Consider the following 26,752-nt stretch of genomic DNA (forward strand, 5'->3'; position numbering starts at 1 on the left):
TATTTTATACATGTATGTTTTGCATATGTATTAAAATATACTAATACTAATCCCTGATGGCTCAGACAGTAAAGAACCCACCTGCAATGCAGGAGACCCAGGTTTGATCCCCGAGTTGGGAAGAGTCCCCAGAGAAGGGCATGGCAATCCACTCCAGTATTCCTGCTTGCAGAATTCCATAGACAGACCATGGGGTCTCTAAGAGTCAGATACGACTGAACGACTCTCCGTCAGTTAATACTAATCAAAAGAAAGATGCAGGGGCTGTAATAACCTCAAGTAAAGTAGCATTCAGAGGAAGGACTATTACCAGGGATAAGGAAGGACATTTTGAAATAATTAAAAGAAAACTCTATCTATTAACAGGACATAACCATCACAAATGTTTACATACTGAATAAGAGAGCTTCAAAACACATGAAGTGAAAATGGACAGAACGGAAAGGAAAAATAAATCCACAGCGATGGTCAAAGATTTCAATATTCTTCTCTTGATAACTGATAGAAAAATTAAAAATCAGTATGGATATAGAAGACTAAACAACATATCAACCAACCTGAAAGTTGCTGCTGTTGTTACTAACGTTTATAGAACACACCACCCCAAAACAATAATATACGCAATCTTTTTCAAGTTTATGGTGGAACATTCACAAGACAGACCACACCTGGCACTAAAAGACGAGTCTCAATAAATAAAAAAGGACTGGGATCAGACATGTATGTTCTCTTACCACAGCAGAATTAAGTTGCAAATCTATACCAGAAACACATATAAAAATCCCCAAATATTTGGAAATGTCAACTTAGCTTAGAACAGGCACCATACAGCACACACACTGAACAGTGTCATGTGGCATCACAACCCCAGAGTCAGACACACCTGCCCTGCTACACCTCATCCTGCGCTATGTCAGTCAGGCCGAACAGACTTCTGTGTATATTCAAAACTACAGGTGCCTTAGCATTCTCTTCACTGCAGATTACCCAGGGTCCTCAAGAGGCCACCAGACAGCACTACAGACCCCAGAAGGCCCAAGAGGTCCCGCAGGCCACACCCCTTCCCTTCACTGCCTCTCCCTCCCATGGGCTCCCCGCTCCCACCCCGCCCCCACAGCTCCCGGGGTGCACCCTCCACCTCCACCCCAGTCCTCCCACACAGCTTCGTCCCACAGCTCTCCAGGTCTGCCTTCCCAAGGAGTCCAGGACATCTGGACGCTGGTCTAATGGCCTACTCAGAGTCTGAAAAGACCCCTGGTGCAGCTCTCCTGCCCCTCCTAGGTCAAGTCTCCTGGCTACTGCCCAGCAGAGAAAGCACAGGTCAGGGCTCAGCCCTCCCCACCTCACCTCCCGGGCCAGCAGCCCGCCTAGTAATCAGCAGGTGCTCAACAGCGTCTAGAGGATGGATGAGTGAATTTGCAAATGAGAGATTATGGGGGTGAATGTGCTCTCCAAGCAGGCACCTGCCACACGCCGCATGGGGAAGCAAAGCAGGTTCTGACCGGGGTTCCCCTCCTTGCAAGCAGTGACTCCAGAAAAAAAACACTTTCTGGTGACACATTTGTGCCCAAGGTGACAGATGGAGCAAACACAACCCGCTCTACACATGGCTGTGAGAGTCAGTCCCATGTGCGGTGGGCTCGTGGCTCTGTAAACCAGCCACGTGGTGCACAGCCCAGAGGACATGGGTTCCGCAAGGACTGGTCTATAACGCTCCCCTCTCGAGTGAGGGAAATGAGGGAAACCCACACACTGAGAACAGACAGACTAGGAACCTCAGCAAAAACATGAACAGAGAGCCAGGGACCTTGCAGTAACCTCCAGAGACCAGACCCACGTCCCTCCTGTGCCGGACAAGAGCTGACGGAGCTCTGGTCAGGCTGCAGATGATGGCCGAGCACCATGTGGGGCACAGACCGTGTGCCTGTAATGGCAGGCACCCTGGCAGACTGGCGGGGGGAAAGGGGCTGGCCAGGTTCCAGCAAAGAGGCAGGGTAAGTAGAGTCTTCACACAGGACGCGGGACACACACAGGAGCCGAGTACCACTGAGGGACGGGTGACTCCAGGCTTCCTGGCTCGCCTGCCTCTACGCTCCACACATCCTTCCCCTGCTCTCATGCCCACGGTTTCAGGGCAGCTCTGAGGAGGGCAGCTGGGCTTGCGAGGTACTCAGCAATTAGGAAGAAGGTGCTCTGGACGCGGACAAAGGCATCCCACAATGGCCGCCCTGAGGTCAAGTACTCCCCAAGCCCCTGCTCTGTAAGCTGCTTGGGCCCAGCTGGTCTCTGAGCAGACTGCCTCTAGCCAGCCTGCCCTGGAAAACATCACAGTCACCTCACTGTGCCCCTTTAGCCGATGAATCTATGTAGCACTTTAATTCGATAAAAACCAGTCCACCGTCCTCTTATCTGGAGAAGGAAATGGCAACCCACTCCAGTGTTCTTGCCCGGAGAATTCCATGGACAGAAGAGCTTAGTGGGCTCAGTCCATGGGGTCACAAAGAGTCAGATACGCCTGAGAGACTGACATACCCTCTTATCAGTCAGTCGGCTGCCCCATACCTCCCGACTCTTCCCAAGACACCAGCAAGTCGACAAGTTGGGTGTTTATCTTTGGAGCAACAGTTCTTATCATCTTTTTTAAAATTAAAGAAACCTTCTTCAAATTCTGATAGAAACTGTGAATTAATCCTCTCCAACACCCTCCCACACACACACAACCCCCCGACACACACACCCACACACACCCCCTACACGCTCACACCCCCCACACACATCCCACCATACACACACACACCCCCACACCCCACACACACACACCCTTGAAGACCCCAGAGTGCGAGACTCTCCTCTGCCTCCAGGAGGAAAGCTGGCAATCTGCTGGATGGATCCTGGTTTCCCTGCTAGGAGACAAGAGACCCCTTGGGAAGGCCAGGAACAGGCCACGCCAGAGCTGCCCAGACTCCCTTCTCTCAGGGAGCGGCTAAGGGGCTAGCCTCTTCCACAAGCCTCTTATCCTCATCCATCAGAAGGCAAACAAAATGAAAACCACAATCACAGAAAACTAACCAAACTGATCACTTGTTCCATAGCCTTGTCTAACTCAATGAAACTATGAGCCATGCTATGCAAGGCCACCCAAGACAGACGGGTCGTGGTGGAAAGTTCTGAAAAATGTGGTCCACTGGAGAAGGGAATGGCAAACCACTTCAGCATTCTTGCCTTCAGAACCCCATGAACAGTATGAAAAGGCAAAAAGATATGACACTGAAAGATGAACTCCCCAGGTTGGGAGACTCCCAATATACTACTGGAGAAGAGTGGAGAAATAACTCCAGAAAGAATGAAGCAGCTGAGCCAAAGCGGAAACACCCAGCTGGGGATGTGTCTGGTGGTGAAAGTAAAGTCCAATGCTGTAAAGAACAATATTGCATAGGAACCTGGAATGTTAGGTCCATGAATCAAGGTAAATCGGATGTGGTCAAGCGAGAGGTGGCAAGAGTGAACATCAACATTTTAGCGATCAGTGAACTGTAAAATGAATGAAATTTTAGTTCACTAAAATGAATGGGAGAATTTAATTCAGATGACCGTTATATCTACTACTGTGGGCAAGAATCCCTTAGAAGAAATGGAATAGTTCTCATAGTCAACCAAAGAGTACAAAATGCAGTACTTGGGTACAGCCTCAAAAATGACAGAATGATCTCTGTTCATTTCCAAGGAAAACCATTCAATATCATGGTAATCCAAGTCTATGCCCCAACCACTAATGCTGAAGAAGCTGAAGTTGAATGGTTCTATGAAGACCTATAAGACCTTCTAGAACTAACACCCCTCAAAAGATGTCCTTTTAATTATATGAGACTGGAATGCAAAGTAGGAAGTCATGAGATACCTGGAATAACAGGCAAGTTTGCCCTTTGAGTACAAAATGAAGCACGGCAAAGGCAAACGGAGTTTTGCCAAGAGAATGCACTGGTCATAGCAAACAACCTCTTCCAACAACACATGAGATGACTCTACACATGGACATCATCAGACGGTCAACACCAAAATCAGACTGATTATATTCTTGGCAGCCAAAGACGTAGACGCTCTATGCTATGCTATGCTAAGTCGCTTCAGTCGTGTCCGACTCTGTGTGACCCCATAGAAGGCAGCCAACAGCCTCCCCTGTCCCTGGGATTCTCCAGGCAAGAACACTGGAGTGGGTTGCCATTTCCTTCTCCGGTGCATGAAAGTGAAAAGTGAAAGCAAAGTCACTCAGTCGTGTCCGACTCTTATCGACCCCATGGACTGCAGCCTACTGGGCTCCTCCATCCATGGGATTTTCCAGGCAAGAGTACTGGAGTGGGGTGCCATTGCCTTCTCCGAGACGCTCTATACAGTCAGCAAAAACAAGACTGGAAGCTGACTATGGCTCAGATTATGAACTCCTTATTGCAAAATTCAGACTTAAATTGAAGAAAATACGGAAAACCACTAGGCTATTCAGGTGTGTGTGTGTGTGTGTGTGTGTGTGTGTGTTAGTCGCTCAGTTGTGTCCACCTCTTTGTGACCCCAGGGACTATAACCCGCCAGGCTCCTCTGTCCATGAAATTCTCCAGGCAAGAATACTAGAGTGGGTTGACATTTTCTTTTCCAGGGGACCTTCCCGACTCAGGGATCGAACCTGGGCTTCCCATACTGCAGACAAACTCTTTATAGTCTAAGCCACCAGGGAAGCCCATTCAGGTATGACCTAAATCAAATACCTTACAATTATACAGTGGAAGTGACAAATAGAGTCAAGGGATTAGATCTGATAGACAGAGTGCCTAAAGAACTATGGATGGAAATTCATAACATTATACAGGACGCAGTGATCAAAAACATCCCCAAGTAAAAGAAATCCAAAGAGGCAAAATGGTTGTCTCAGGACAACCCTCAGGAGGGCTTACAAATAGCTGAGAAAAGAAGAGAGGCTAAAGGCAAAGGAGATAAGGAAAGATACACCCATCTGAATCTAGAGTTCCACAGAATAGCAAGGAGAGACAGGAAAGCCTTCCTAAGTGAACAATGTAAAGAACTAGAGGAAAACAATAGAATGGGAAAGACTAGAGATCTTTTCAAGAAAATTAGAGACACCAAGGGAACATTTCGTGCAGAGATGGGCATGATAAAAGACAGAAGCAGTATGGACCTAACAGAAGCAGAAGATATTAAGAAGAGGTGGCAAGAATACACAGAAGAACTATACAAAAAAGATCTTCATGACCCAGACTGGTCACCTATAGCCAGACATCCTGGAATGCGAAGTCAGGTGGGCCTTAGGAAGCATCACTATGAACAAAACTAGTGGAAGTGATGAAATTACAGTGCAGCTATTTCAAATCTTAAAAGATGATGCCGTTAACGTGCTGCACTCCATATACAAGAAAATTTGGAAAACTCAGCAGTGGCCACAGGACTGGAAAAGATCAGTTTTTATTCCAATCCCAAAGAAGGGCAATGCCAAAGAATGCTCAAACTGCTGCACAGCTGTACTCATTTCACATGCTAGCAAGGTAATGCTCAGAATCCTTCAAGCTAGGCTTCAGCAGTACGTGAACCAAGAACTTCCAGATGTACAAGTTGGATTTAGAAAAGGTAGAGGAACCAGTGGAGAAGGCAATGGCACCCTACTCCAGTACTCTTGCCTGGAAAATCCCATGGACAGAGGAGCCTGGTAGGCTGCAGTCCATGAAGTCGCTAAGAGTCGGACATGACTGAGCGACTTCACTTTCACGCACTGGAGAAGGAAATGGCAACCCACTCCAGTGCTCTTGCCTGGAGAATCCCAGGGACAGGGGAGCCTGGTGGGCTGCTGTCTATGGGGTCACACAGAGTCAGGACACGACTGAAGTGACTCAGCAGCAGCAGCAGCAGAGGAACCAGAGATCAAATTGCCAACATCTTTTGGATCATAGAAAAAGCAAGAGAATTCCAGAAAAACATCTACTTCTGCTTCATTGATTACACTGGAGCCTTTGATTGTATGGATCACAACAAACTGTGGAAAATTCTTCAAGAGATGGGAATACCAAACCACCTTACATGCCTCCTGAAAAATCGGTATGCAGATCAAGAAGCAACAGTCATAATCGGACATGGAACAACAGACTGGTTCCAAACTGGGAGAGGACTCTGTCAAGACTATATATTGTCACTCTGCTTATTTACCGTATATGCAGAGTACAACATGTGAGTACAAATGCAGAGTACAAATGCCAGGATGGATGAAGCACCAGCTGGAATCAAGACTGCCGGAAGAAATATCAATAACCTCGGATATGCAGATGAGGCCACCCTTATCGCAGAAAGCAAAGAGGAACTAAAGAGCCTCCTGATGAAGGTGAAAGAGGAGAGTGAAAAAGCTGGCTTAAAATTCAACATTCAAAAAACTAAGATTATGGCATCTAGTCCCATCAGTTGAGTTCAGTTCAGTCGCTCAGTCGTGTCCGACTCTTTGCAACCCCATGAATCGCAGCACGCCAGGCCTCCCTGTCCATCACCAACTCCTGGAGTCCACTCAGACTCACGTCCATCGAGTCAGTGATGCCATCCAGCCATCTCGTCCTCTGTCGTCCCCTTCTCCTCCTGCCCCCAACCCCTCCCAGCATCAGAGTCTTTTCCAATGAGTCAATTCTTTGCATGAGGTGGCCAAAGTACTGGAGTTTCAGCTTTAGCATCATTCCTTCCAAAGAAATCCCAGGGCTGATCTCCTTCAGAATGGACTGGTTGGATCTGCTTGCAGTCCAAGGGACTCTCAAGAGTCTTCTCCAACACCACAGTCCAAAAGCATCAATTCTTCGGCGCTCAGCCTTCTTCACAGTCCAACTCTCACATCTATTAATGACCACAGGAAAAACCATAGCCTTGACTAGATGGACCTTTGTTGGCAAAGAAACCTCTCTGCTTTTGAATATGCTATCTAGGTTGGTCATAACTTTCCTTCCAAGAAGTAAGCATCTTTTAATTTCATGGCTGCAGTCACCATCTGCAGTGATTCTGGAGCCCCCAAAAATAAAGTCTGACACTGTTTCCACTGTTTCCCCATCTATTTCCCATGAAGTGATGGGACCAGATGCCATGATCTTCGTTTTCTGAATGTTGAGCTTTAAGCTAACTTTCTCACTCTCTTCTTTCACTTTCATCAAGAGGCTCTTTAGTTCCTCTTCACTTTCTGCCATAAGGGTGGTGTCACCTGCATATCTGAAGTTACTGATATTTCTCCCGGCAATCTTGATTCCAACTTGTGCTTCTTCCAGTCCAGCATTTCTCATGATGTACTCTGCATAGAAGTTAAATAAGCAGGGTGACAATATACAGCCTTGACATACTCCTTTTCCTATTTGGAACCAGTCTGTTGTTCCATGTCCAGTTCTAACTGTTGCTTCCTGACCTGCATATAGGTTTCTCAAGAGGCAGGTCAGGTGGTCTGGTATTCCCATCTCTTTCAGAATTTTCCACAGTTTACTGTGATCCACACAGTCAAAGGCTTTGGCATAGTCAAAAATAGATGTTTTTCTGGAACTCTTTTGCTTTTTCAAAGATCCAGCGGATATTGGCAATTTGATCTCTGGTTCCTCTGCCTTTTCTAAAAGCAGCTTGAACATCAGGAAGTTCATGGTTCACGTTTTGCTGAAGCCTGGCTTGGAGAATTTTGAGCATTACTTTACTAGTGTGTGAGATGAGTGCAATTGTGCAGTAGTTTGAACATTCTTTGGCATTGCCTTTCTTTGGGATTGGAATGATAACTGACATTTTCCAGTCCTGTGGCCACTGCTGAGTTTTCCAAATTTGCAGGCATATTGAGTGCAGCACTTTCACAGCATCATCTTTCAGGATTTGAAATAGCTCAACTGGAATTCCATCACCTCCCCTAGCTTTGTTCGTAGTGATGCTTCCTAAGGCCCACTTGACTTCACATTCCAGGATGTCTGGCTCTAGGTCAGTGATCACATCATCATGATTATCTGGGTCATGAAGATCTTTTTTGTACAGTTCTGTATATTCTTGCCATCTCTTCTTAATATCTTCTGCTTCTGTTAGGTCCATACCATTTCTGTCCTTTATCGAGCCCATCTTTGCATGAAATGTTCCCTTGGTATCTCTGATTTTCTTGAAGAGATCTCTAGTCTTTCCCATTCTGTTGTTTGCCTCTATTTCTTTGCATTGATCACTGAAGAAGGCTTTCTTATCTCTTCTTGCTATTCTTTGGAACTCTGCATTCAGATGCTTATATCTTTCCTTTTCTCCTTTGCTTTTCACTTCTCTTCTTTTCACAGCTCTTTGTAAGGCTTCCCCAGACAGCCATTTTGCTTTTTTGCATTTCTTTTCCATGGGGATGGTCTTGATCCCTGTCTCCTGTACAATGTCACGAACCTCATTCCATAGTTCGTCAGGCACTCTATCTATCAGATCTAGGCCCTTAAATCTATTTCTCACTTCCACTGTAAAATCATAAGGGATTGGATTTAGGTCATACCTGAATGGTCTAGTGGTTTTCCCTACTTTCTTCAATTTCAGTCTGAATTTGGTAATAAGGAGTTCATGATCTGAGCCACAGTCAGCTCCTGGTCTTGTTTTTGTTGACTGTATAGAGCTTCTCCATCTTTGGCTGCAAAGAACATAATCAATCTGATTTCAGTGTTGACCATCTGGGGATGTCCATGTATAGTCTTTTCTTGTGTTGTTGGAAGACGGTGTTTGCTATGACCAGTGCATTTTCTTGGCAAAACTCTATTAGTCTTTGCCCTGCTTCATACCGTATTCCAAGGCCAAATTTTCCTATTACTCCAGGTGTTTCTTGACTTCCTACTTTTGCATTCCAGTCCCCTCTAATGAAAAGGACATCTTTTTGGGGTGTTAATGTGATATTGAATGGTTTGCCTTGGAAACGAACAGAGATCATTCTGTCTTTTTTGAGATTGCATCCAAGTACTGCATTTCGGACTCTTTCGTTGACCATGATGGCTACTCCATTTCTTCTGAGGGATTCCTGCCTGCAGTAGTAGATATAATGGTCATCTGAGTTAAATTCACCCATTCCAGTCCATTTGAGTCCCATCACTTCATGGCAAATAGATGAGGAAAATGTGGAAACGGTGTCAGATTTCATTTTCTTGGGCTCCAAAATCCCTGCAGATGGTGACTGCAGCCATGAAATTAAAAGACGCTTGCTCCTTGGAAGAATAGCTATGACAAACCTAGACAGCGTATTAAAAAGCAGAGACATTACTTTGACGGCAAAGGCCATCAAAGCTATGGTCTTCCTAGCAGTCATGTATGCATGTGAGAGTTGGACCATAAAGAAGGCTGAACGCCGAAGAATTGATGCTTTTGAACTGTGGTGTTGGTGAAGACTCTTGAGAGTCCCCTGGACTACAAGGAGATCAAACCAGTCAATCCTAAAGGAAATCAACCCTGAATATTCATTGGAAGGACTAATGCTGAAGCTGAAGCGCCAGTACTTTGGCCACCTGATGAGAAGAGCTGACTCATTAGAAAAGACCCTGATTCTGGGAAAGACTGAGGGCAGGAGGAGAAGAGGACAACAGAGGATGAGATGGCTGGATGGCATCACTGACTCAATGAATATGAGTTTCAGCAAACTCCAGGAGATGGTAAAGGATGAAGGACAGGGAAGTCTGATGTGCTACAGTCCATGGGGTCACAAAGAGTCAGATATGACTGAGCAACTGAAGAACAGAATAAGGGTCTGGGAGGACCAGCCAGAGACATACAGGATCTGGGTGTCCCGCTCTGCACTCTTCTAGGACTGAGGAGCCCTGTGCACCAGGTGGTCCAAGCGCAGGAGCCACAAGAGGGCTTCCCGCCCCTTCCTCACTTCTAATGAAGTTCTCACCGTGCTTTTAAAACAGCCTGTTATTTTCTTTCTGACTTAAGAATCAGACTCAAAATGTTTGGACCTCTGGGGTTTAGCAGTTTTCAAATGCTACAGTGTTTATATCACAGTCCTAGTAGTAGGCGGTCAGCTACTGACAGAGGTCAGAGCATATGAAAACACAGTGCTTTCTCAGACCCATGAGGACCTCATCATTCAGGGTTGTGGAACCCTCCCTGTACCCTGAGAATCAGAGCAGCTTCTTTCAGAGTCTGCATTTCCATAGAGAAGCCGTGACCTTCTGTGAGGATGCCATGTTTCACCTGGGCTCTCAGACCAGCTTCAGGAATGAAGAAAACGTTGATCTCTCCAGTCGTGAGATGGGAGGAACAGAAATCCAGCTGCCATGGGACTACATGTAGAACTGACCACCTACTGCAGGTCTGACCCTTTCCAGAAGGAATCATGATAAAAATAACTCACATCTGACGAGCAATTCACCACATACAAAGTGTCTTGACATACGTTACTGCCTTTTTTACTTTAAGGAAGATCTCCTTAGGCCAAAGGGAAACCAACACTCTGCTGTCAAGCAACGTGGTGACTCAGAGGTAAAGAATCCGCCTGCCAATGCAGGAGACACAGGAGACTCTCGGGTTCCATCCTTGTATCGGGAAGATCCCCTGGAGGAGGAAATGGCAATGTGCTCCAGTGTTCTTGCCTGGAGAATCTCACGGACAGAGGACCCTGGCAGGCTACAGTCCATGGGGTCACAAAAAGTTGGACATGACTGAGTGAGCACACGCGCACGAGCGTGCACACACAACCTGAAGAGGGAAGGGGTGCTTCTTCCCTGGCTCAGAGGAGGTGTGGGCTGTGAGGATCACGCTGCAGAGGAAGAGAACTCCTCAAAGAGCTTTCCTCCTCCTGGAGGGAGAAGAGCGGCTGAGATGAGGGCCATCTGAAGACAGGGGCCAACCCCAGTGAAAGTCAGAGGGTGTTCAAATCCTAACTCAAAAGCCCCCTCCAGAGTCCCACATGAAATCATGTGAGGAGACCAACCTCAGAAAGAGCCCCTGCCCCCCTGGGCCCAGAGCTCAGCAGCTTAAATTTCTAAGTGCAGAAGCAGGGAAGCTTTTCTATGCCTCTGTGGCCATCCCCAGCACTAAACTCGCATGGAATCAATTCCACGAAAACACCACAGCCCTAGCTGTGCAGCCTCAGAGCAACCCAGGCTTCCACGAGCCTCAGCACCTTTGTGTATAAATGTCCCTCTTTGAAGAATACACACAGCACAGTCAGCACAGGCCTCAGTCCAGGGGCTGTCACGTAGTGAGCGTGCGGAGAACAAGCTGCACGCACGTGTGCTCTCCACTCTGTTCACCATGGAAGCACCGTGAGTGTGGGCTACCAGATTAAAAATAAGCCAGTCACATATATTCGACAAAATAGTACACAGAAGGCAATCTCCCACTACCATGTCTCACAGATGAAACCCTGCCTTGGCGATGCTGAACCTTTAAAGAATGAAATCATTAAAGTCTGTCTTCCTGAGATTTAAGCACTCTGCATGGCCTTGAAAATTAAACGTGTAAGTTACTTCTTTGGCCGAGGTTTTAAATCATGCGAAGGAGAACACAGCTAACTCCATGAAACACACACACAACTTTCCCTGAACACTATTTGAAGCCAAAATAATGCTTTTAGCCATCCTGATGACATGTTCAGTTCCCAGTTTTCACTTATTCTTAATAATAATAGCTACCATTATTAAATGAGTTTGAGCAGGCTCCAGGAGTTGGTGATGGACAGGGAAGCCTAGCGTGCTGCAGTCCATGGGGTCGCAAAGAGTCGGACATGACTGAGCAAGTGAACTAAACTGACTGACCATTATGAAAAATGTGTTCAGCAGAACCATATGAAATTGCTATTTCTATATGTCCAAAATGGACAGATTTCAACAATTCTATGTGACCCAGTCCACCCCCAGGCCCAGGCACTGTGCTGGGCGCCCTGTGTCCATGGACGGACTAACTGAAGTCTTGTAGTCACTCCGAAGCAAGTGTCAGTGTCACCATTTTACAGACCAAGAGTGGACAGAGGCTGGTCAACAAACTCACTCAGGGTCAACAGCTAACAGGTAGGATTTGCACCCCTAATCTATAACCTGCACTTCTCCACCACACACAGGGGGCTCTTCTAAATCTTCACATTTTATAAAGGAGAGAAAAGCAGGCACATTGATGCTGGCAGGATACACTTTCAAGCCAGTGCAGATGTCACCTCCCACTATCACACCTTCTTTATATGCCTTCATTCTGCACGTCCAGAAACTTGGAACTGATTTAGGAAATGTTATTGTATTCACTACACAAACGGTGAGTCAGAACACTTCAGCTAAAAATACAATACTACTACTCAAACTGGCGTAAGCTACTAATCACACTTATGACATCTTATCAAGTCCAGACTAGAGCTGGATTAACTGGCTCAGGTACACTGTCAAAGACCTCGGTCCGCTCTTCGCCCCACCCTGCCCTCCACTGCCTCACTGTAAGGCAAATGCACTCGCTCATGCTTCAGGGCTCCATGCCTCCTTGCTCACATCCAACAAGGGGAAAGCCTCTCCACCCTCCATGGGTCTAGCCCGGCCTCATTAGCTCATGCGTCCACTTCCAAACCAGTGACTGAGGGCCACGCACTGAGTGGACTAAGCCCTGAATCCAAAACCAATCACTGACACAAGGCCAGGACTGCCATGCCTGCCTCAGACCACTAATCCCAACCCTGTCCTACACAGTACAGTCCCCCGGAAGGTGTGAAACCTCGACACCCAGGCCCACTCCCAACCAGTTACATCACAGCTTCCACAGATAGGGACCCAAAGCTGACTATCAGTGACAGGTAGGGTGCACTGAAATTAAAAGACGTTTGTTCCTTGGAAGAATAGCTATGACCAAACGACAGCATATTAAATTTAGAGCAGAGATATTACTTTGTCAACAAAGGTCCATCTAGTCAAAGCTGTGGTTTTTCCAGTAGTCACGTATGGATGTGAGAGTTGGATATGTGTCTGTGTTCTCTTTAGTTAGCAGTTCAGTCACTCAGTCGTGTCTGGCTCTTTGCGACCCCACAGACTGCAGCACGCCAGGTTTCTCTGTCCATCACCAACTCCCAGAGCTTGCTCAAACTCATGTCCATCAAGTCGGTGATGCCATCCAACCATCTCATCCTTTGTTGTCCCCTTCTCCTGCCTTCAATCTTTCCCAGCATCAGGGTCTCTTCCAAGGAGTCAGTTCTTTGCATCAGATGGCCAAAGTAAGAGTTTCAGCTTCAGCATCAATTCTTCCAATGAATATTAAGGACTGATTTCCTTTAGGATTGACTGGTTTGACCTCCTTGCAGTCCAAGGGACTCTCGAGAGTCTTCTCCAACACCACAGTTCAAAAGCATCAATTCTTCGGTGCTCAGCTTTCTCTATAGTCCAACTCTCACATCCATACATGACTACTGGAAAAACCATAGCTTTGACTAGATGGACCTTTGTTGGCAAAGTAATGTCTCTGCTTTTTAATATGCTGTCTAGGTTGGTCATAGCTATTCTTCCAAGGAGCAAGCGTCTTTTAATTTCATGGCTGCAGTCACTATCGGCAGTTGGAGCCCAAAAAATTAAGTCTGTCACTGTTTCCATTGTTTCCCCATCTATTTGCCATGAAGTGATGGGACCAGATGACATGATCTTAGTTTTCTGAATGTTGAGTTTTAAGCCAACTTTTTCACTCTCCTCTTTCACTTTCATCAAGAAGCTTTTTAGTTCTTTGCTTTCTGCCATGAAGTTACTGATATTTCTTCTGGCAGTCTTGATTCAGCTTGTGCTTCATCCAGCCTGCGTTTCACATGATATATTCTACATATAAGTTAAATAAGCAAGGTGATAATATACAACCTGACGTACCCCTTTCCCGATTTGGAACAGTCTGTTGTTCCATGTCCAGTTCTAACTGTTACTTCTTGACCTGCATACATATTTCTCAGGAGGCAGGTAAGGTGGTCTGGTATTCCCGTTTCTTGAAGAATGTTCCAGTTTGCTGTGATCCACACAGTCAAAGGCTCTGGCGTAGTCAATAAAGCAAAAGTAGATGTTTTTCTGGAATTCTCTTGCTTTTTCTATGATCCAAAGGATGTTGGCAATTTGATCTCTGGTTTCTCTGCCTTTTCTAAATCCAGCTTGAACATTTGGAGTTCTTTTCTTCCCCACAAAAGCCCCTGCTGGAGTTTAGGATCTCTTTCCTGATGTCATACGGTCCACAGAAGGGACATGACCTAGGGTGCTGCGTAAGTCATGCACAGTGTCCAGAATGCACAGACATGACCAGATACATCACGAGAGAGAGGAGGTGGCTCCTAACCCGGCAGGTGCCTCCCAACCCAGCAGCTGCAGCTCAAGAACTGAGCCGCCTCAGTATTGTCTGAAGCACAGTCGAATGTCCTATAAAACAGGGATGACAATCTTCAAGGGCTGTGATCTGACCCAACTGGAAGCCATGATTCTGAAGAATCCTGTATCCCTCATGGAACAGAAGCAGAGCTCTAAGGGCGCCTTCCCAGGCTAACCAGTTGAGGAGCCGTGCCTTCCATGCTGTCTCTGAGTTGCAGTCATGGTGGCTCCTGGTACTCAGGCCTTTCCCCCAGCCCTGAGAGCCAGCTCTGCTATATGACAGTCTCCACACCCCAGGCCTCTGCTTCATCATCACTCCTCTAAGAACGACTCCCACACCTATGCCTCTGGCCCATTATGTGAACCCCAAGCTTCTCATCTCCAACGATCTCTTGAATAAGTTCCTTCAGACTGTACTTTTACTGTTACTTCAAACTGAGCATACCCCACACCAAACTCATACATATATACATATATATATATATATATATATAATTTTATTTATTTATTTTTGGCTGTGCTGGTCTTTGTTGCTGCACAGGCCTTCTCTAATTCGGCAAGCAGAGGGCTATTCTCTAGTTGCGCTGTGCAGGCTTCTCACTGCAGAGGCTTCTCTTACTGCACCGCATGGGCTCTAGGGCACGCAGGCTTCCACAGTTGCAGCTCCTGGACTCTTAGAGCACAGGTTCAATAACTGCAGTGCGTGAGATTAGTTGCTTCGTGGCATGTGGGATCTTCCCAGATCAGGGATCGAATCCATGTCTCCTGCATTGGCAGGTGGATTCTTTACCACTGAGCCACCAGGAAAGTCCCCAAAGCTAATCTTTCTATATCAACTATCTCCCCTTTCTAAATTGTGACCGTGAATTAATTATACTTACACTTTGATCACAGACTACAGTAATTTTCAACTGTTCTCAGCTTGCTGGATTTGACCCAGGTAAGCCAAATGTTTTCTGACATCCTTCAAGATATAAAGTAGTCATCTGACCACTCAATTCCATCAACAACTGAAAATCAAACATTTAAACTATGTTTCCTATTAAAATCGTTGTGTAAGGTCTGATTAATCAAAGAGAACAGACTCCCTGATCTCCTGTGGAAAGGTTGACTTATTTGTCCTACTGGACCTTCTGAAGGCCAAGTGTCAAGTCAATAACGTTTGAGAGATTTTTAATGCTTTTTTTTTTTTTAAAGATAAATACCACATCCATTGCACTAACAGTTTAAACACTGTGTTAATGCAAAGCATTAGGAGAAATATTAGGAGAAAGCACTGGCGAAGGAAATGGCAACCCACTCCAGTGTTCTTGCCTGGAGCATGCCAGGGACGGGGGAGCCTGATGGGCTGCCGTCTATGGGGTCGCACAGAGTCGGACACGACTGAAGCGACTTAGCAGTAGCAGGAGAAATATTTAACCAACATAATAAAACACTTATATAGAAAATCTTTGTAAATAAAGACCTTAAATATTTTGCTTCTTGATCACGTGTTATCATCACAGTTCATGTAATAAAGATGTAGCTTACTAGAATCATGACTCTTGCAAGGCCACCTATTGGGCTGATAGGAATGTTGAAAACATGTAACTTAATTTTCACCAGCACCCAAACCTCTCAGACTTTCTCTGTGCATATAACCCAAATATATATTCCCAAATGTCAAGTATTCTCTATGATATAACCAAATTACAGACAGAGCTTTGCATCTTTGTGAGATGACGGACTGCTGCACACTAGCTGAAGGGCTTCCTTCATTGGCTGGAGATGTATCTTTGAGCACGTCCTGTGGATTACAGGTGCCTGGGGTTACCAGTGAGCCAAACAGGACTGCTGCCCTCTTGGAACTCTCATTCCCGTGTGGCAGACGAACAGTCAACAACAAGCGGACCAACCAGGGGACTACAAAGAATATCAGAAAGTGGATGGTGCCTCCGCAAAGGAGAACATGAAACCACAGCGAGGAGACATGCAGAACGAAGGTATGCTGCTCTCACTGAGGGAAAACGATGCTTAAACTAACTCCAGAAAAACAAGAGACGCTCCTCACAGAAGACGTTGGAGTAGCTCAAAATCTGAGAACAAGCTAAAGAGCCAAGACTTGGGAAGGGCAGAGTGAAGCCAACTTCAAACTGGAGGACTCCCTTCTGTATCCCTGTGTCAGCACTCTGAGCTGGCTGCCATGACCGACAAGTGGCCAGGCAGGTAGCCACAGGGCAGCCCTGGGTCACACCTAATAGTTCCAGGGCCCAGACTGGGAAAAATACTCTTCTTCAGCAGCTCCAGCTAGAACACACCTAGAAGATGACTTTGGTCTGGTTCAGGTTGCATGCCCATCACTACAATCATCACTGAGGCACTGCTAGGCCCCACACTAACCAGAAAGTGAAAGTAAAAGTCACCCAGTCAGGTTCAACTCTTTGCAACCCCATGGACTATACAGTCCATGGAATTCTCCAGGCCAGAATACTGGAGTGGGTAGCATTTCCCTTCCCAACCCAGGGATCGAACCCGGGTCTCCCACATTGCAGGCAGATTCTTTACCAGCTGAGCCACAAGGGAAGTCCAAGAATACTGGAGTGGGTAGCCTATCCCTTCTCCAGCAGATCTTCCCAACCCAGGAATTGAACCAGGGTCTCCTGCATTTCAGGCAGATTCTTTACCAACTTACACTAATCAGGGGTCCAGGTAAAAGGCCCACTCCAGGGAAGAAGGCAGGAGGACCATGCTGAGCAGACCCAAGCAACAGCCCCACAGACACTGAGTCAAGGCTAGCACTTCTAGCCCAAGCATGCCACAAGCTTCACTGAACTATGGTCCAAGAAGATATCCCATACAGTTCTGACCATATGAAATTGAGATCTGCTTCAAAACCCAGAAAATGATCACCTTCATAAATTTCCCACATGTGTCTGAAACAAGCCAACAGCTGGAGTCTTCTATGCATTTAGGGTGGGGGAGGGGGCAGACTGACTGTGCTTTTCAAACCATTCACATCCTTACTGGGTGTTCGTGCTTTTCCAGTTATAAAGCATGGAGTGGAGTGGGATAAAATGCCCCTGATCGTGGGTTTGTGAATCCCTTCTCATGAGTACCTCTGGGAGCCCCGCCAGGCTCCTCACTGACGGTGGGAATGGGCTCTGCTTCCTGTCCCCAGGCTCCGGGAGGACACAGGAACTAAAGGTCATCTGGATAGATGCCCTCAGAGTTAGCTCGGGTCCCCAGTAGCCTCTCCACCATCAGCTTTCACTCAGCTTTTGTGCTCTGGGTATAATTACTATTTTTCTAGCTCAGAGCAGGAGTTTAAAATATTTTTGTTTTAACATCTCACTCGACATTTTGACTGTTTTCAGTGAGGAGAGTTGTCCAGGACCTATTCCATCACCCCCCTGCCTTCTAATCCATGGCCTGCGAGGATGGACTGTGGGGAGATCTGCAGGAGGTAACTGAAGGCCTCTAAACAAAAGACAGTGGAGGCTCACAACCATGTGGGAGTGGTGGACTGTGGTCAGCCTATGGACGTACTGTGAAGGCAGGGCCACCAGATTTCCTAACAGACTGCATGTGGGTGTCAGAGAAAAAGGAGACAAAAACCACTCCACGTCTTTACAGGCTGGAGAAACTGCAAAGAGTCAACTAAAGCCGGGAAGGCCATGGTAGAGGTTGGTGGGGAAAGGTTGGGGACTTAGTTAGCTGAGTGTGAATGGAGATGTCAAACAGTTGGATAAGTGAGCCTGGTGTCAGGGAGAGAGTCTGGACTAAAGATACAAACTGGGCAGAACTATCAATATTTACTATCACTTAGATAAACCAAATACATGCAGGACAGGAGGCCTACATGCCTTTTCAACACTGTCAACAAGAGCAGAAAAAGCAGCACGGAAAGCTAAAGGTGAGGCCTTCACGCCAGTGCACATTAACAGTTACAGAACATACGCCCATCAGCCCCACTCGCTCTGTCCCATCAACTAAGTGCTAGGGTCCAAGCCAGCTCTGCGGCTTAAGAGGAATGTGAAGAATCTGCAGAAAGCCTGGGAAAAAGCCAGCCACATAGTTGAATAAAGGGAAGGAAAGTGCAACCCAGCAAAGGTTAAAGGAAATGAGATTATTTAGTCAGGGATGATAAATAGCAACTGTCCTGCACCCTGGATCAAAGAAGTCGGGAAACTTGAAAGCAACTTGCTACCTTTAGGTCAAACAAACTGAAAGGAAGTGTGCTTTCACCACGGCATAAAAGATTTAGATTATAAGTAAAAAGGGAAACACCTATTTAACACCTACCATACCAAGTGTTGGCCCGGGCCCTACTGTGTTTTAATACACACTGAGACCCTTGAGGTAGAAATTCCCATTTTGCAGATCGGAAAAGGGAGATCCTAAAAGGTAAGTTCCCAAGTAAAAGAGCTGTCATTTCCCCAGGTTTAAAGAATCCCAAAATCCATGTTCCTTAAAACATATCAAATTTCCTAACATGAAAACTGATAAATGTAGGAACTAATTACTGGAAGAAGTAATTAAATCTTTTTCTTTTACAAATTAGGAGAGATTCTTATTTTCTAGTACAATATCATACAGCAGATCTACCTAAAAGCAAAGGGGCAGAAAAAAACAGTTTTAAAATTCTTAGTCCTGAGCAGTTATGACAGTCTAGAGTTATGAAAACAGCCACACCACCACGACCAACAGTGAGAAGGACATACTGCTTCTCAGAGGATATTTCTGTTTTCTCATTCTGTAATAAAATATATATTCATCTTCCTAAAATACACACCAAATTCTGTAACAAATTTCAACTTTTAAGTTAAAGCAATTTTCAACATAATTCAGAGGACAAACATGCTGGGCCTTGTTTTTAATCTGCCTGCGGTAACAAATAACTCTAAGGACATCAAGAAGATGACCTTTCAGAAGTCTGATTAGGCTTGGGCTGTACTCACTGTGTCAAAAGAACCATCACTGTCATCATGAAAAGGAAGCCTGCCGGCGGAGACAAGAGAGACTTTAAGGCGTCTTCGCCCCATCCCCCACTGCACGGGACCCGCAGTTCAAGCAGGAACAAACCACCCTGGTCAAAGAACACCACCTCTGGTGAGTGTCTGGAACTGACAGACACTGATGGGTTGTTGGCTACCTGCTGCTGCTGCTACCTAGAGCAGCCTAAATGAAAACAAAACTCAGAAGGACTTTCACTTGGCCCTGGAACATTCCTGGAGCACCACAGGTAGAAAAGACCTTCTTTTTATAGAACAACTAGCAGAAGGTGCTGGAAGATCACTGGCTGCAAGCGAGCTTAAACAGAGACGGTGTGTGGTTTCAGGACATCACCTCTAAGGCCGAGCCACGCCAGATCTGGAGACAAGGGAAGGCGACAGGTCACTCGGAACTAAGTGTCCATCTTAGGGGCACTTCCTGCAGGGCAGAGGTCAGCAGAGTGGCTGAGAGACGGGACCTGGAGCTCAGCTGCCCAGACTCCCACCCAGGTACGACCTTGAGGAAGTCACTTCACCCCTGCATGCTTCACTTTTCCTATATACAAAACATAAATGATCATATTTACTTAATATGAGTACTTAGAGAACTAGATCTGTGAACACACATAAAGCACTTAAGCAGTAACTGGCACTCAAAGAGTACAAGGAACTCATTTAATTATCCTCTCCCTTTTCCCACCCCACCTCCAGCTGGGACCCTCTGCCTGCATGTGGCCCACACCAACCAGCCTCGACAGTGACACCCCTTCCCCTCCAAGTCCAAGGCTGACCTCTGAGTCTATGGGTTCCTTGGTTCACATTCTCAAGAGGAAAAAAGCTGTTTGGTCAGGTTTCCAGCCCTTGTGGGCAGGAGTCATCCTGCACTATAAACACGGTCCCCGCCCCCGGCCACCTCCTTCCAGCTCTGGAAGGTGTGGGGCTTCACCTGACTGGCAAGTTTATGAGCCAGCATACTGCAGTCTACCAGATGCTGGTAGGAGACACAGACACCAGTGTCCAAGACCAAGAACAGTGCTCCTCCACAGCAACAGCCACATCCAGGGGGTCGGCACAGGCCAGGGAGACCCAGCTCCACAGGGCCAGCCACACACCATGGGCTGCGGGCTCAGGGAAGCCACATCCTTTACAGGAGGAGTAGCCCTGCCAGAGCTCTCCCCTAGAGGGAAGCATGACCCGTCCCGCATGAGAGTCAACAAGCCCACCCTTCCTTCTGTTCTCATGGTGCTCACGGCACATGCAGCCAGAAAAAAGGAGGTCAGATCCTCTACTCTCCCAGAGATATCTAAATAGATGGATGTGTATATACTATTTCACTGATTGCAAGACTCAGTATTGCTAAAATGCCAAGTCTCCCCAAGATGAACTGTCGATTCAACACAATCCTAACAAAAATACCAACAAGATTTTTTTTTTAGAAAGTGACAAGCTGATCCTCAAACTCGTATGGAAATGCAAAGGACTTTAGAAACAGTCAAGACAACTTTGAGAAAGAAGAAGAAAGTTGGAGGATTTACATTACCTGACTTAGAGATTTCTTCTAAAGTATGGTACTGGCATCATGATACAAAAATAGGTCCACAAAACAGAATAATAGAGCCCGAAACTACACGCTCTCATAGAAGGTCATCAGATTTTCAGCAAAGGTCCAAACACAGCCCTGCTGAGCAGGGAAAATCTTCCAGACAAATGGAGATGGATCAGCTAGGTGGTGGCTTCATGCAAAATAGAACACACACAACTTGGAGTCCTAGCTCTCAACACATACTAACTCAAACTTATCACAGACCTAAATGTGAAATGGAGAAATGCAAAAAGATAGAAGAAAACATTTTAAAAATCCATGTGACCTTCAGTTAGGCAAAAATTTCTATACCAAGAGCATGATTCACAGAAGAAAAAGAATAATAAATTAAACATCACCAAAATTAATAACTTCTGTTCTTTAAAGATGCTATTAAGAAAATGAAAAGGCAAGCAACAGACTGGGAGAAATTATCTGCAAAGTAGATATGTGACAAAGGATTTGTATGCAAAATACGCGAAGAATCAACGTTCAATTGAAACAACTTTATTTTCTTTTAATGGGCAAAAAGTGTGAACAGACATTTAATCAGAGAAGATATCAGGATGGGTGAATAAACATAGGAAGAGACGCTCAACATCATTAGTCATAACATAAATGCAAATTAGTAATGACTAAATACAAATTAGTAATAACATAAATGTAGTGATCTACAGTCATGAAATTAAAAGACGCTTGCTCCTTGGAAGAAAAGCTATGACCAACCTAGTCAGCATATTAAAAAGCAGAGACATTACTTTGCCGACAAAGGTCTGTATAGTCAAAGCTATGGTTTTTTCAGCAGTCACATATGGATGTGAGAGGTGAACCATAAAGAAGGCTGAGTGCTGAAGAATTGATGCTTTTGAACTGTGGTGTTGGAAAAGACTCTTGAGAGTCCCTTGGACTTCAAGGAGATCAAACCAATCAATCCTAAAGAAAATCAGTCCTGAATATTCATTGGAAGGACTGATGCTGAAGCTGAAACTCCAATATTTTGGCCACCTGATGCAAAGAACTGACTCCCTGGAAAAGACCTTGATGCTGGGGAAGACTGAAGCCAGGAGGAGAAGGGGACAACAGAGGATGATGGTTAGATGGCATCACCGACTCAATGGACATGAGTTGAGCAAGCTCTGGGAGTTGGTGATGGACAGGGAAGCCTGGCATGCTGCAGTCCACAGGGTCGCAAAGAGTCGGACATGACTGAGTGACTGAACTGAGACTGAGTGAGGTCTGTCACCCACCACTTCCCCACCCCCGGAACATCTACAATTAAGCAGAACGAGCACAGAGAGCACTGACAAAGACGCACAGCCAGCGCTAAGCCTCTGCTGGGGCAGGGGAGGGGTGCGGGGAGCATGTGCAGAACAGTGCCACTGGTGTGCCGTGTGTGACAGCTGGGCAACTTCATCAAAACGGGTGTGCACCTACTACACAAGCCAGACACTGTACTCCTAGGTATGTACCCGGGAGAAATGGAAGCCTATGTCCACACAGAGACACACAAGGTGCTCACAGCAGCTTTACTTATCATAAGTCCAACCTGGGGACAATCCACGTGAACGTGAAGTCGCTCAGTCGTATCCATTGCGACCCCATGGACTCTAGCCTACCAGGCTCCTCTGTCCATGGGATTTTCCAAGCAATAGGACTGGAGTGGATTGCCATTTCCTTCTCCAAGGGATCTTCCCAACCCAGGGATTGAACCCGGGTCTCCCGCATCGTAGACAGATGCTTTACCGTCTGAGCCACCGGGGAAGTCCTGTGGGACAACCCACACCTGAATAAATAAAGCAACTGCAGTTTATCCACATAACAGGATACTTATTATTTAGCAATAAAAAGGAATCAACTACTAATACACAAAACATAGATGGCTTTCTCAAAATAATTATGCTGAGTGAAAAAGAGGCAAAAAAGAACGCAAAATGCATGGTTCCATTTATATAAACCTGGAGAAATGAAAACTAACCTGTAACACAGAGAGAAGGTGAGTGATTTTAAGAAGAGGAACACAGGGGTGGGAAAGAGAGCTCCAAGGGGCAAGGGCACCTTTCAGGAGTGACAGTGATGCTCGTTATCTTGACTGTGATGATGCTTTCACCATGTACGCTGCTGCTGCTACTGCTAAGTCGCTTTAGTCGTGTAAACTTACCAACTGTTTGCCTTAAACGTGTATAGTTTATTGCATGTCAATTATACCTCAAAAAGTGTTACCAAAAAAATAAGCAGTTACTACCAACTGAAGCGCAAAAATAGAGACTGATCTGAATTACAAAAAAAAAGGGAAGTTAACTATTTTGCACACTTGAATGAAATACGTTTCTACTAAAAACATTAAAAATTATGATGAACGGATGGGGGCAAAATTTTAGGTTCAATTGGAGGTAAGGGAGAAGAGGAGAAAGAGTAAAGAAATTTTTTATTCCAAAGAAAATGAAAAACATTATATATACACATATATATTGATATGTATGTATACGTATGTGTGTATATATACACATATATATTGATATGCATGTGTATATACATACATGTACATACAGATATGCGTGTGTGTGTTTGTGTGTGTGTACATGGACTTCCAGCGCTGCAGTCTCTCAGACTTCTTTCCCCCCAACTGCTGCTTAATGACGGGATTTCTCTACACCTGGTGTTCAGAGCCACAGACAACATACATGGTGCTGTATCATTCACAAAGAAAGCAACAGGTTACTGCCACTTACTAGCTGTTTTATTAGGTAATTTTTCTCTGTGTCACAGAATCACAACTAAATTGAAAGCAACACTTCAGAATCAGAACTAGAAATAACTGAGCACACCAGGGAGTTTTCTGTAATCTAAAATCTGTTTTTTAAAAAACTGGTAACATCTTGGGATAATCCACTCTCACTTCTACTACTTTACCACTCCCTCCAGCCACGGAGGAACAGGTACACCAGCTGCACGAGGAACCTACAGGTAGACCCCCTCCTTACCACTCAGAAGCCACCACAGCAAAGGGATGAATCCTGGGCTCTCACTAATGTACTTCAAGCCTTTCAGATTGATGCTCACGTTGTACAGGGACATCAGCATTAACCTGAAATATAAAAGAGAATGGTGTTGAAATGCTGGCCCCCCAACAGAGTTTCACCCTCAATGTATCTCCTGGTTCACAGGACCCTAACACATTTAGGGGAGCCCTTACACTTGAGATACCCAATTCTACTATCTGGAAGACAGGCATAGTAAGTAGAAGGTATGCAAAATAATACTTGTCTCTGTGAGGCTTCATGAAAGGGAGGAACAACAGTGCCACGTAATCCCACCTTTTATGAACTTCCATAATCAAGAGACACAAATGAGGGCACAGGAAACCTCAAAGCTGTACTTACCTTTTATGAACCTTTTATTACCAATCCTGCATTTACATACCGGCAACCCTCAATTCCTAAGTATACTGTACTCTAAAGGTTCAATTCACTGTTTAAAATTTAATCCTACCTTTCAGTCAATGAATGTTACCCATGAAGTCTGGGTGGCCGCGTCAGGCCATTCAACCCTGTTTAATCTACCATTTAGGGATGAAGAAAGACACAATCCAACCATCGCTAACACCCGACAATCCTACTGACCTGGAGTTAAACAGGGTTTTACAAGTGGTCTTGGGAACGGACCACAACTAGTAATACAGAGCCAAATAAAAACTGGAAAGCTATAGGATTGACTTCTGACAGTATTGCAGAATAGAGAGAACCCCAAAACTTCATACTGCAAAGTAGCAGAAAAGGCTATACAAATATTTTGCAAACTCTTGAAAACGAATGGGCTTGCAAGAAATGAAGGGAAACCATCTCTTACCAGGAACTGAATGAGAGCTCAAATTCAGGAAGGCCTAAAGATGGCTGATTCCAGAGACACGGAGCATCGGTGTCAGTGCCTTTGTGCAAAGGGACAGAAAGAAGAGCCTCTGACCAACACGAGACAGGGCTTCAGAGCATAGGCCGCTTCAGGAAGCCAGAAGAAAGTGAACTGCCAAGTTTGGCATGAATGCATACTTTCTGTATGGCCTGAAAATCCACAAGTTGATAAGAAAGTAGACCTGGGACAGGAGCTGTTCCAGCCTCTTAAAGCAAAGGGCCCTCGACTGGGTCGCCAAAGAGTTTCCACAAACACACTGCTAACAACTGCAAGTTCCCAAAAAAAGTCACAAAAAACGTGAACAATAAGTCCTTAAAGTAACAGCACAAAGAACCAATGACAGCCAGAATTAAAAAAAAAAAATTCTCAGACACTACACCTATTAATTGCCAAATAGAAAACAGCTGTGTTTAACAGGTTTAAATAATTCAAAAAGAAATTTAAAACGAGATCAAGGAGTTACTGGGGATTATAAACAACAAAGGCAGCTCTAAAGAGAACCAAGCAGAATATAGAAGAAAACTTTAATAATCAAACTGTAAAACTCAAGGGTAACTGACACCTGGGAAAGGAAAAATACTGAACAGAAAAGAAAGCTAAAGAAATGACAGCAAACAGAACGAAGCTGGGAAAGAGGAAGTCGAGAAAGGCAGGTTCCAGGACAAGGGGAGCACTAAGGCTCAAGTGCAGATCTGCCCAGGCTACGGCCAGCTCTGAACCGTCCACTGCACAAGGCAGACAGTAAGGAGCCCGGTGGAGAAGAAGAAGAAAACCACAGATGGAGGCACAGATCTGGCTGCTGACTGCCTATGGGGAGCCAGAGTGGAGAAGTCAGGTGGAGTTAACTAGGTAGTTAGGACAAACATTGGTTCTCTTCAGAAAAAGGAATCAGAGCCCACAGCCTGCTCCCGAAGTGTCTGGAGTGTGTACAACTGAACACTTAACCCACAGACCAGCGGGCGAAGAGCGAGGCGTGTGTTCTGGATGCAAATTTATGGGGTGCCAAAAAAGCTTACTAATCAAAGTTTTTAAAATATATTGTAATGCAGCTTTTACAAGTCAAAACTATTGCAAAAATTCCATAATAAGCAATGTATCAAAATTTAATATCAAGATGAGATCAGTGACAGTACTGTGCCAAGATCTAATGGAGCCTGAGGCAAAAGGAGAATCGGGGATTGCGATCGGCCCATTAAGGGATTAATTACATAAATTATGGCATATGCATACATGATGCCATGGAAATGTGTATTACAGTTTCCTGTTAAAATAGCTGGCTTCCCCACTCAACTTGGCTTGTCGAAAGCAAGCTTCATGGCTGATGGGTCTTTATAGATACACAGGCTGGTGCAGTTCCTGGGACATGACAAGCACTTGCAAAGTTCCATATGGAAACTGAACAAGCTCCACACGATCGAGAGCCTAGCAGGGCAGCACGCAAGACAGTCTGTCCTCTCCTCCTTCAGAATAGCAATGCCCAGTTCTCAAATTACCATCTTCTGCCACCTCGCAGGCCACACAATGAGCCAAAATTACAAATCTTTGCAAGTTTTCCTGACAACTTTTACACATATCCAAAATCTATACACTGGTAACTCATTTAATGAGTTATTAAGAGATGTTCAAATAATGTATTCATGAGGAAGATTGATTCAACACAGTATTTAGAATTTTCTGAGCTCTCTAATCCAGAATCTCAAGAAGAGAAATGTTCAGGTCACCAGCACAGACGGCTGGAACTCCTCAGACTCCAGTGTGTTTCCCACATTGCTTTCCGGCTAGAGCAGCAGGCTGAGTCACTGCAATGGAGATCCTATGGCCCACAGGGCCTAAAACTTTTCTATCTGGCCCTTTGGGGAAAGCTTGCCAAGCAGTGCTTTAGAGCCTAAAAAGAAAACAAGCCACTCTTTCTTCTCTAGATTTTAAAAGGCTATTAACATCTGGGTGGTGACTGAAGTGTGGGGCAAACCCCAGATAATACGTCT

At 45.4% G+C, this 26,752-nt stretch overlaps 1 protein-coding gene across 3 annotated transcripts in view; it reads right to left on the reverse strand.

Moving 5' to 3' along the window:
* Positions 1-26,752, reverse strand: part of HSF2BP (heat shock transcription factor 2 binding protein) — an 87,438-nt gene that overhangs the window by 11,578 nt on the left and 49,108 nt on the right. For 2 of the 3 annotated variants that reach the window (XM_019963581.2, XM_070795578.1), the window contains exon 8: positions 23,843-23,946. In XM_019963581.2, coding sequence (XP_019819140.1) covers positions 23,843-23,946 — 104 coding nt within the window. Of the gene's footprint in view, positions 1-5,898; positions 22,645-23,842; positions 23,947-26,752 lie in introns of those variants that run through there. The other variant, XM_070795586.1, reaches the window with a different exon arrangement.

The sequence above is a fragment of the Bos indicus genome, chromosome 1 (assembly GCF_029378745.1).
Source record: "Bos indicus isolate NIAB-ARS_2022 breed Sahiwal x Tharparkar chromosome 1, NIAB-ARS_B.indTharparkar_mat_pri_1.0, whole genome shotgun sequence".
Lineage (NCBI taxonomy): Eukaryota > Metazoa > Chordata > Mammalia > Artiodactyla > Bovidae > Bos > Bos indicus.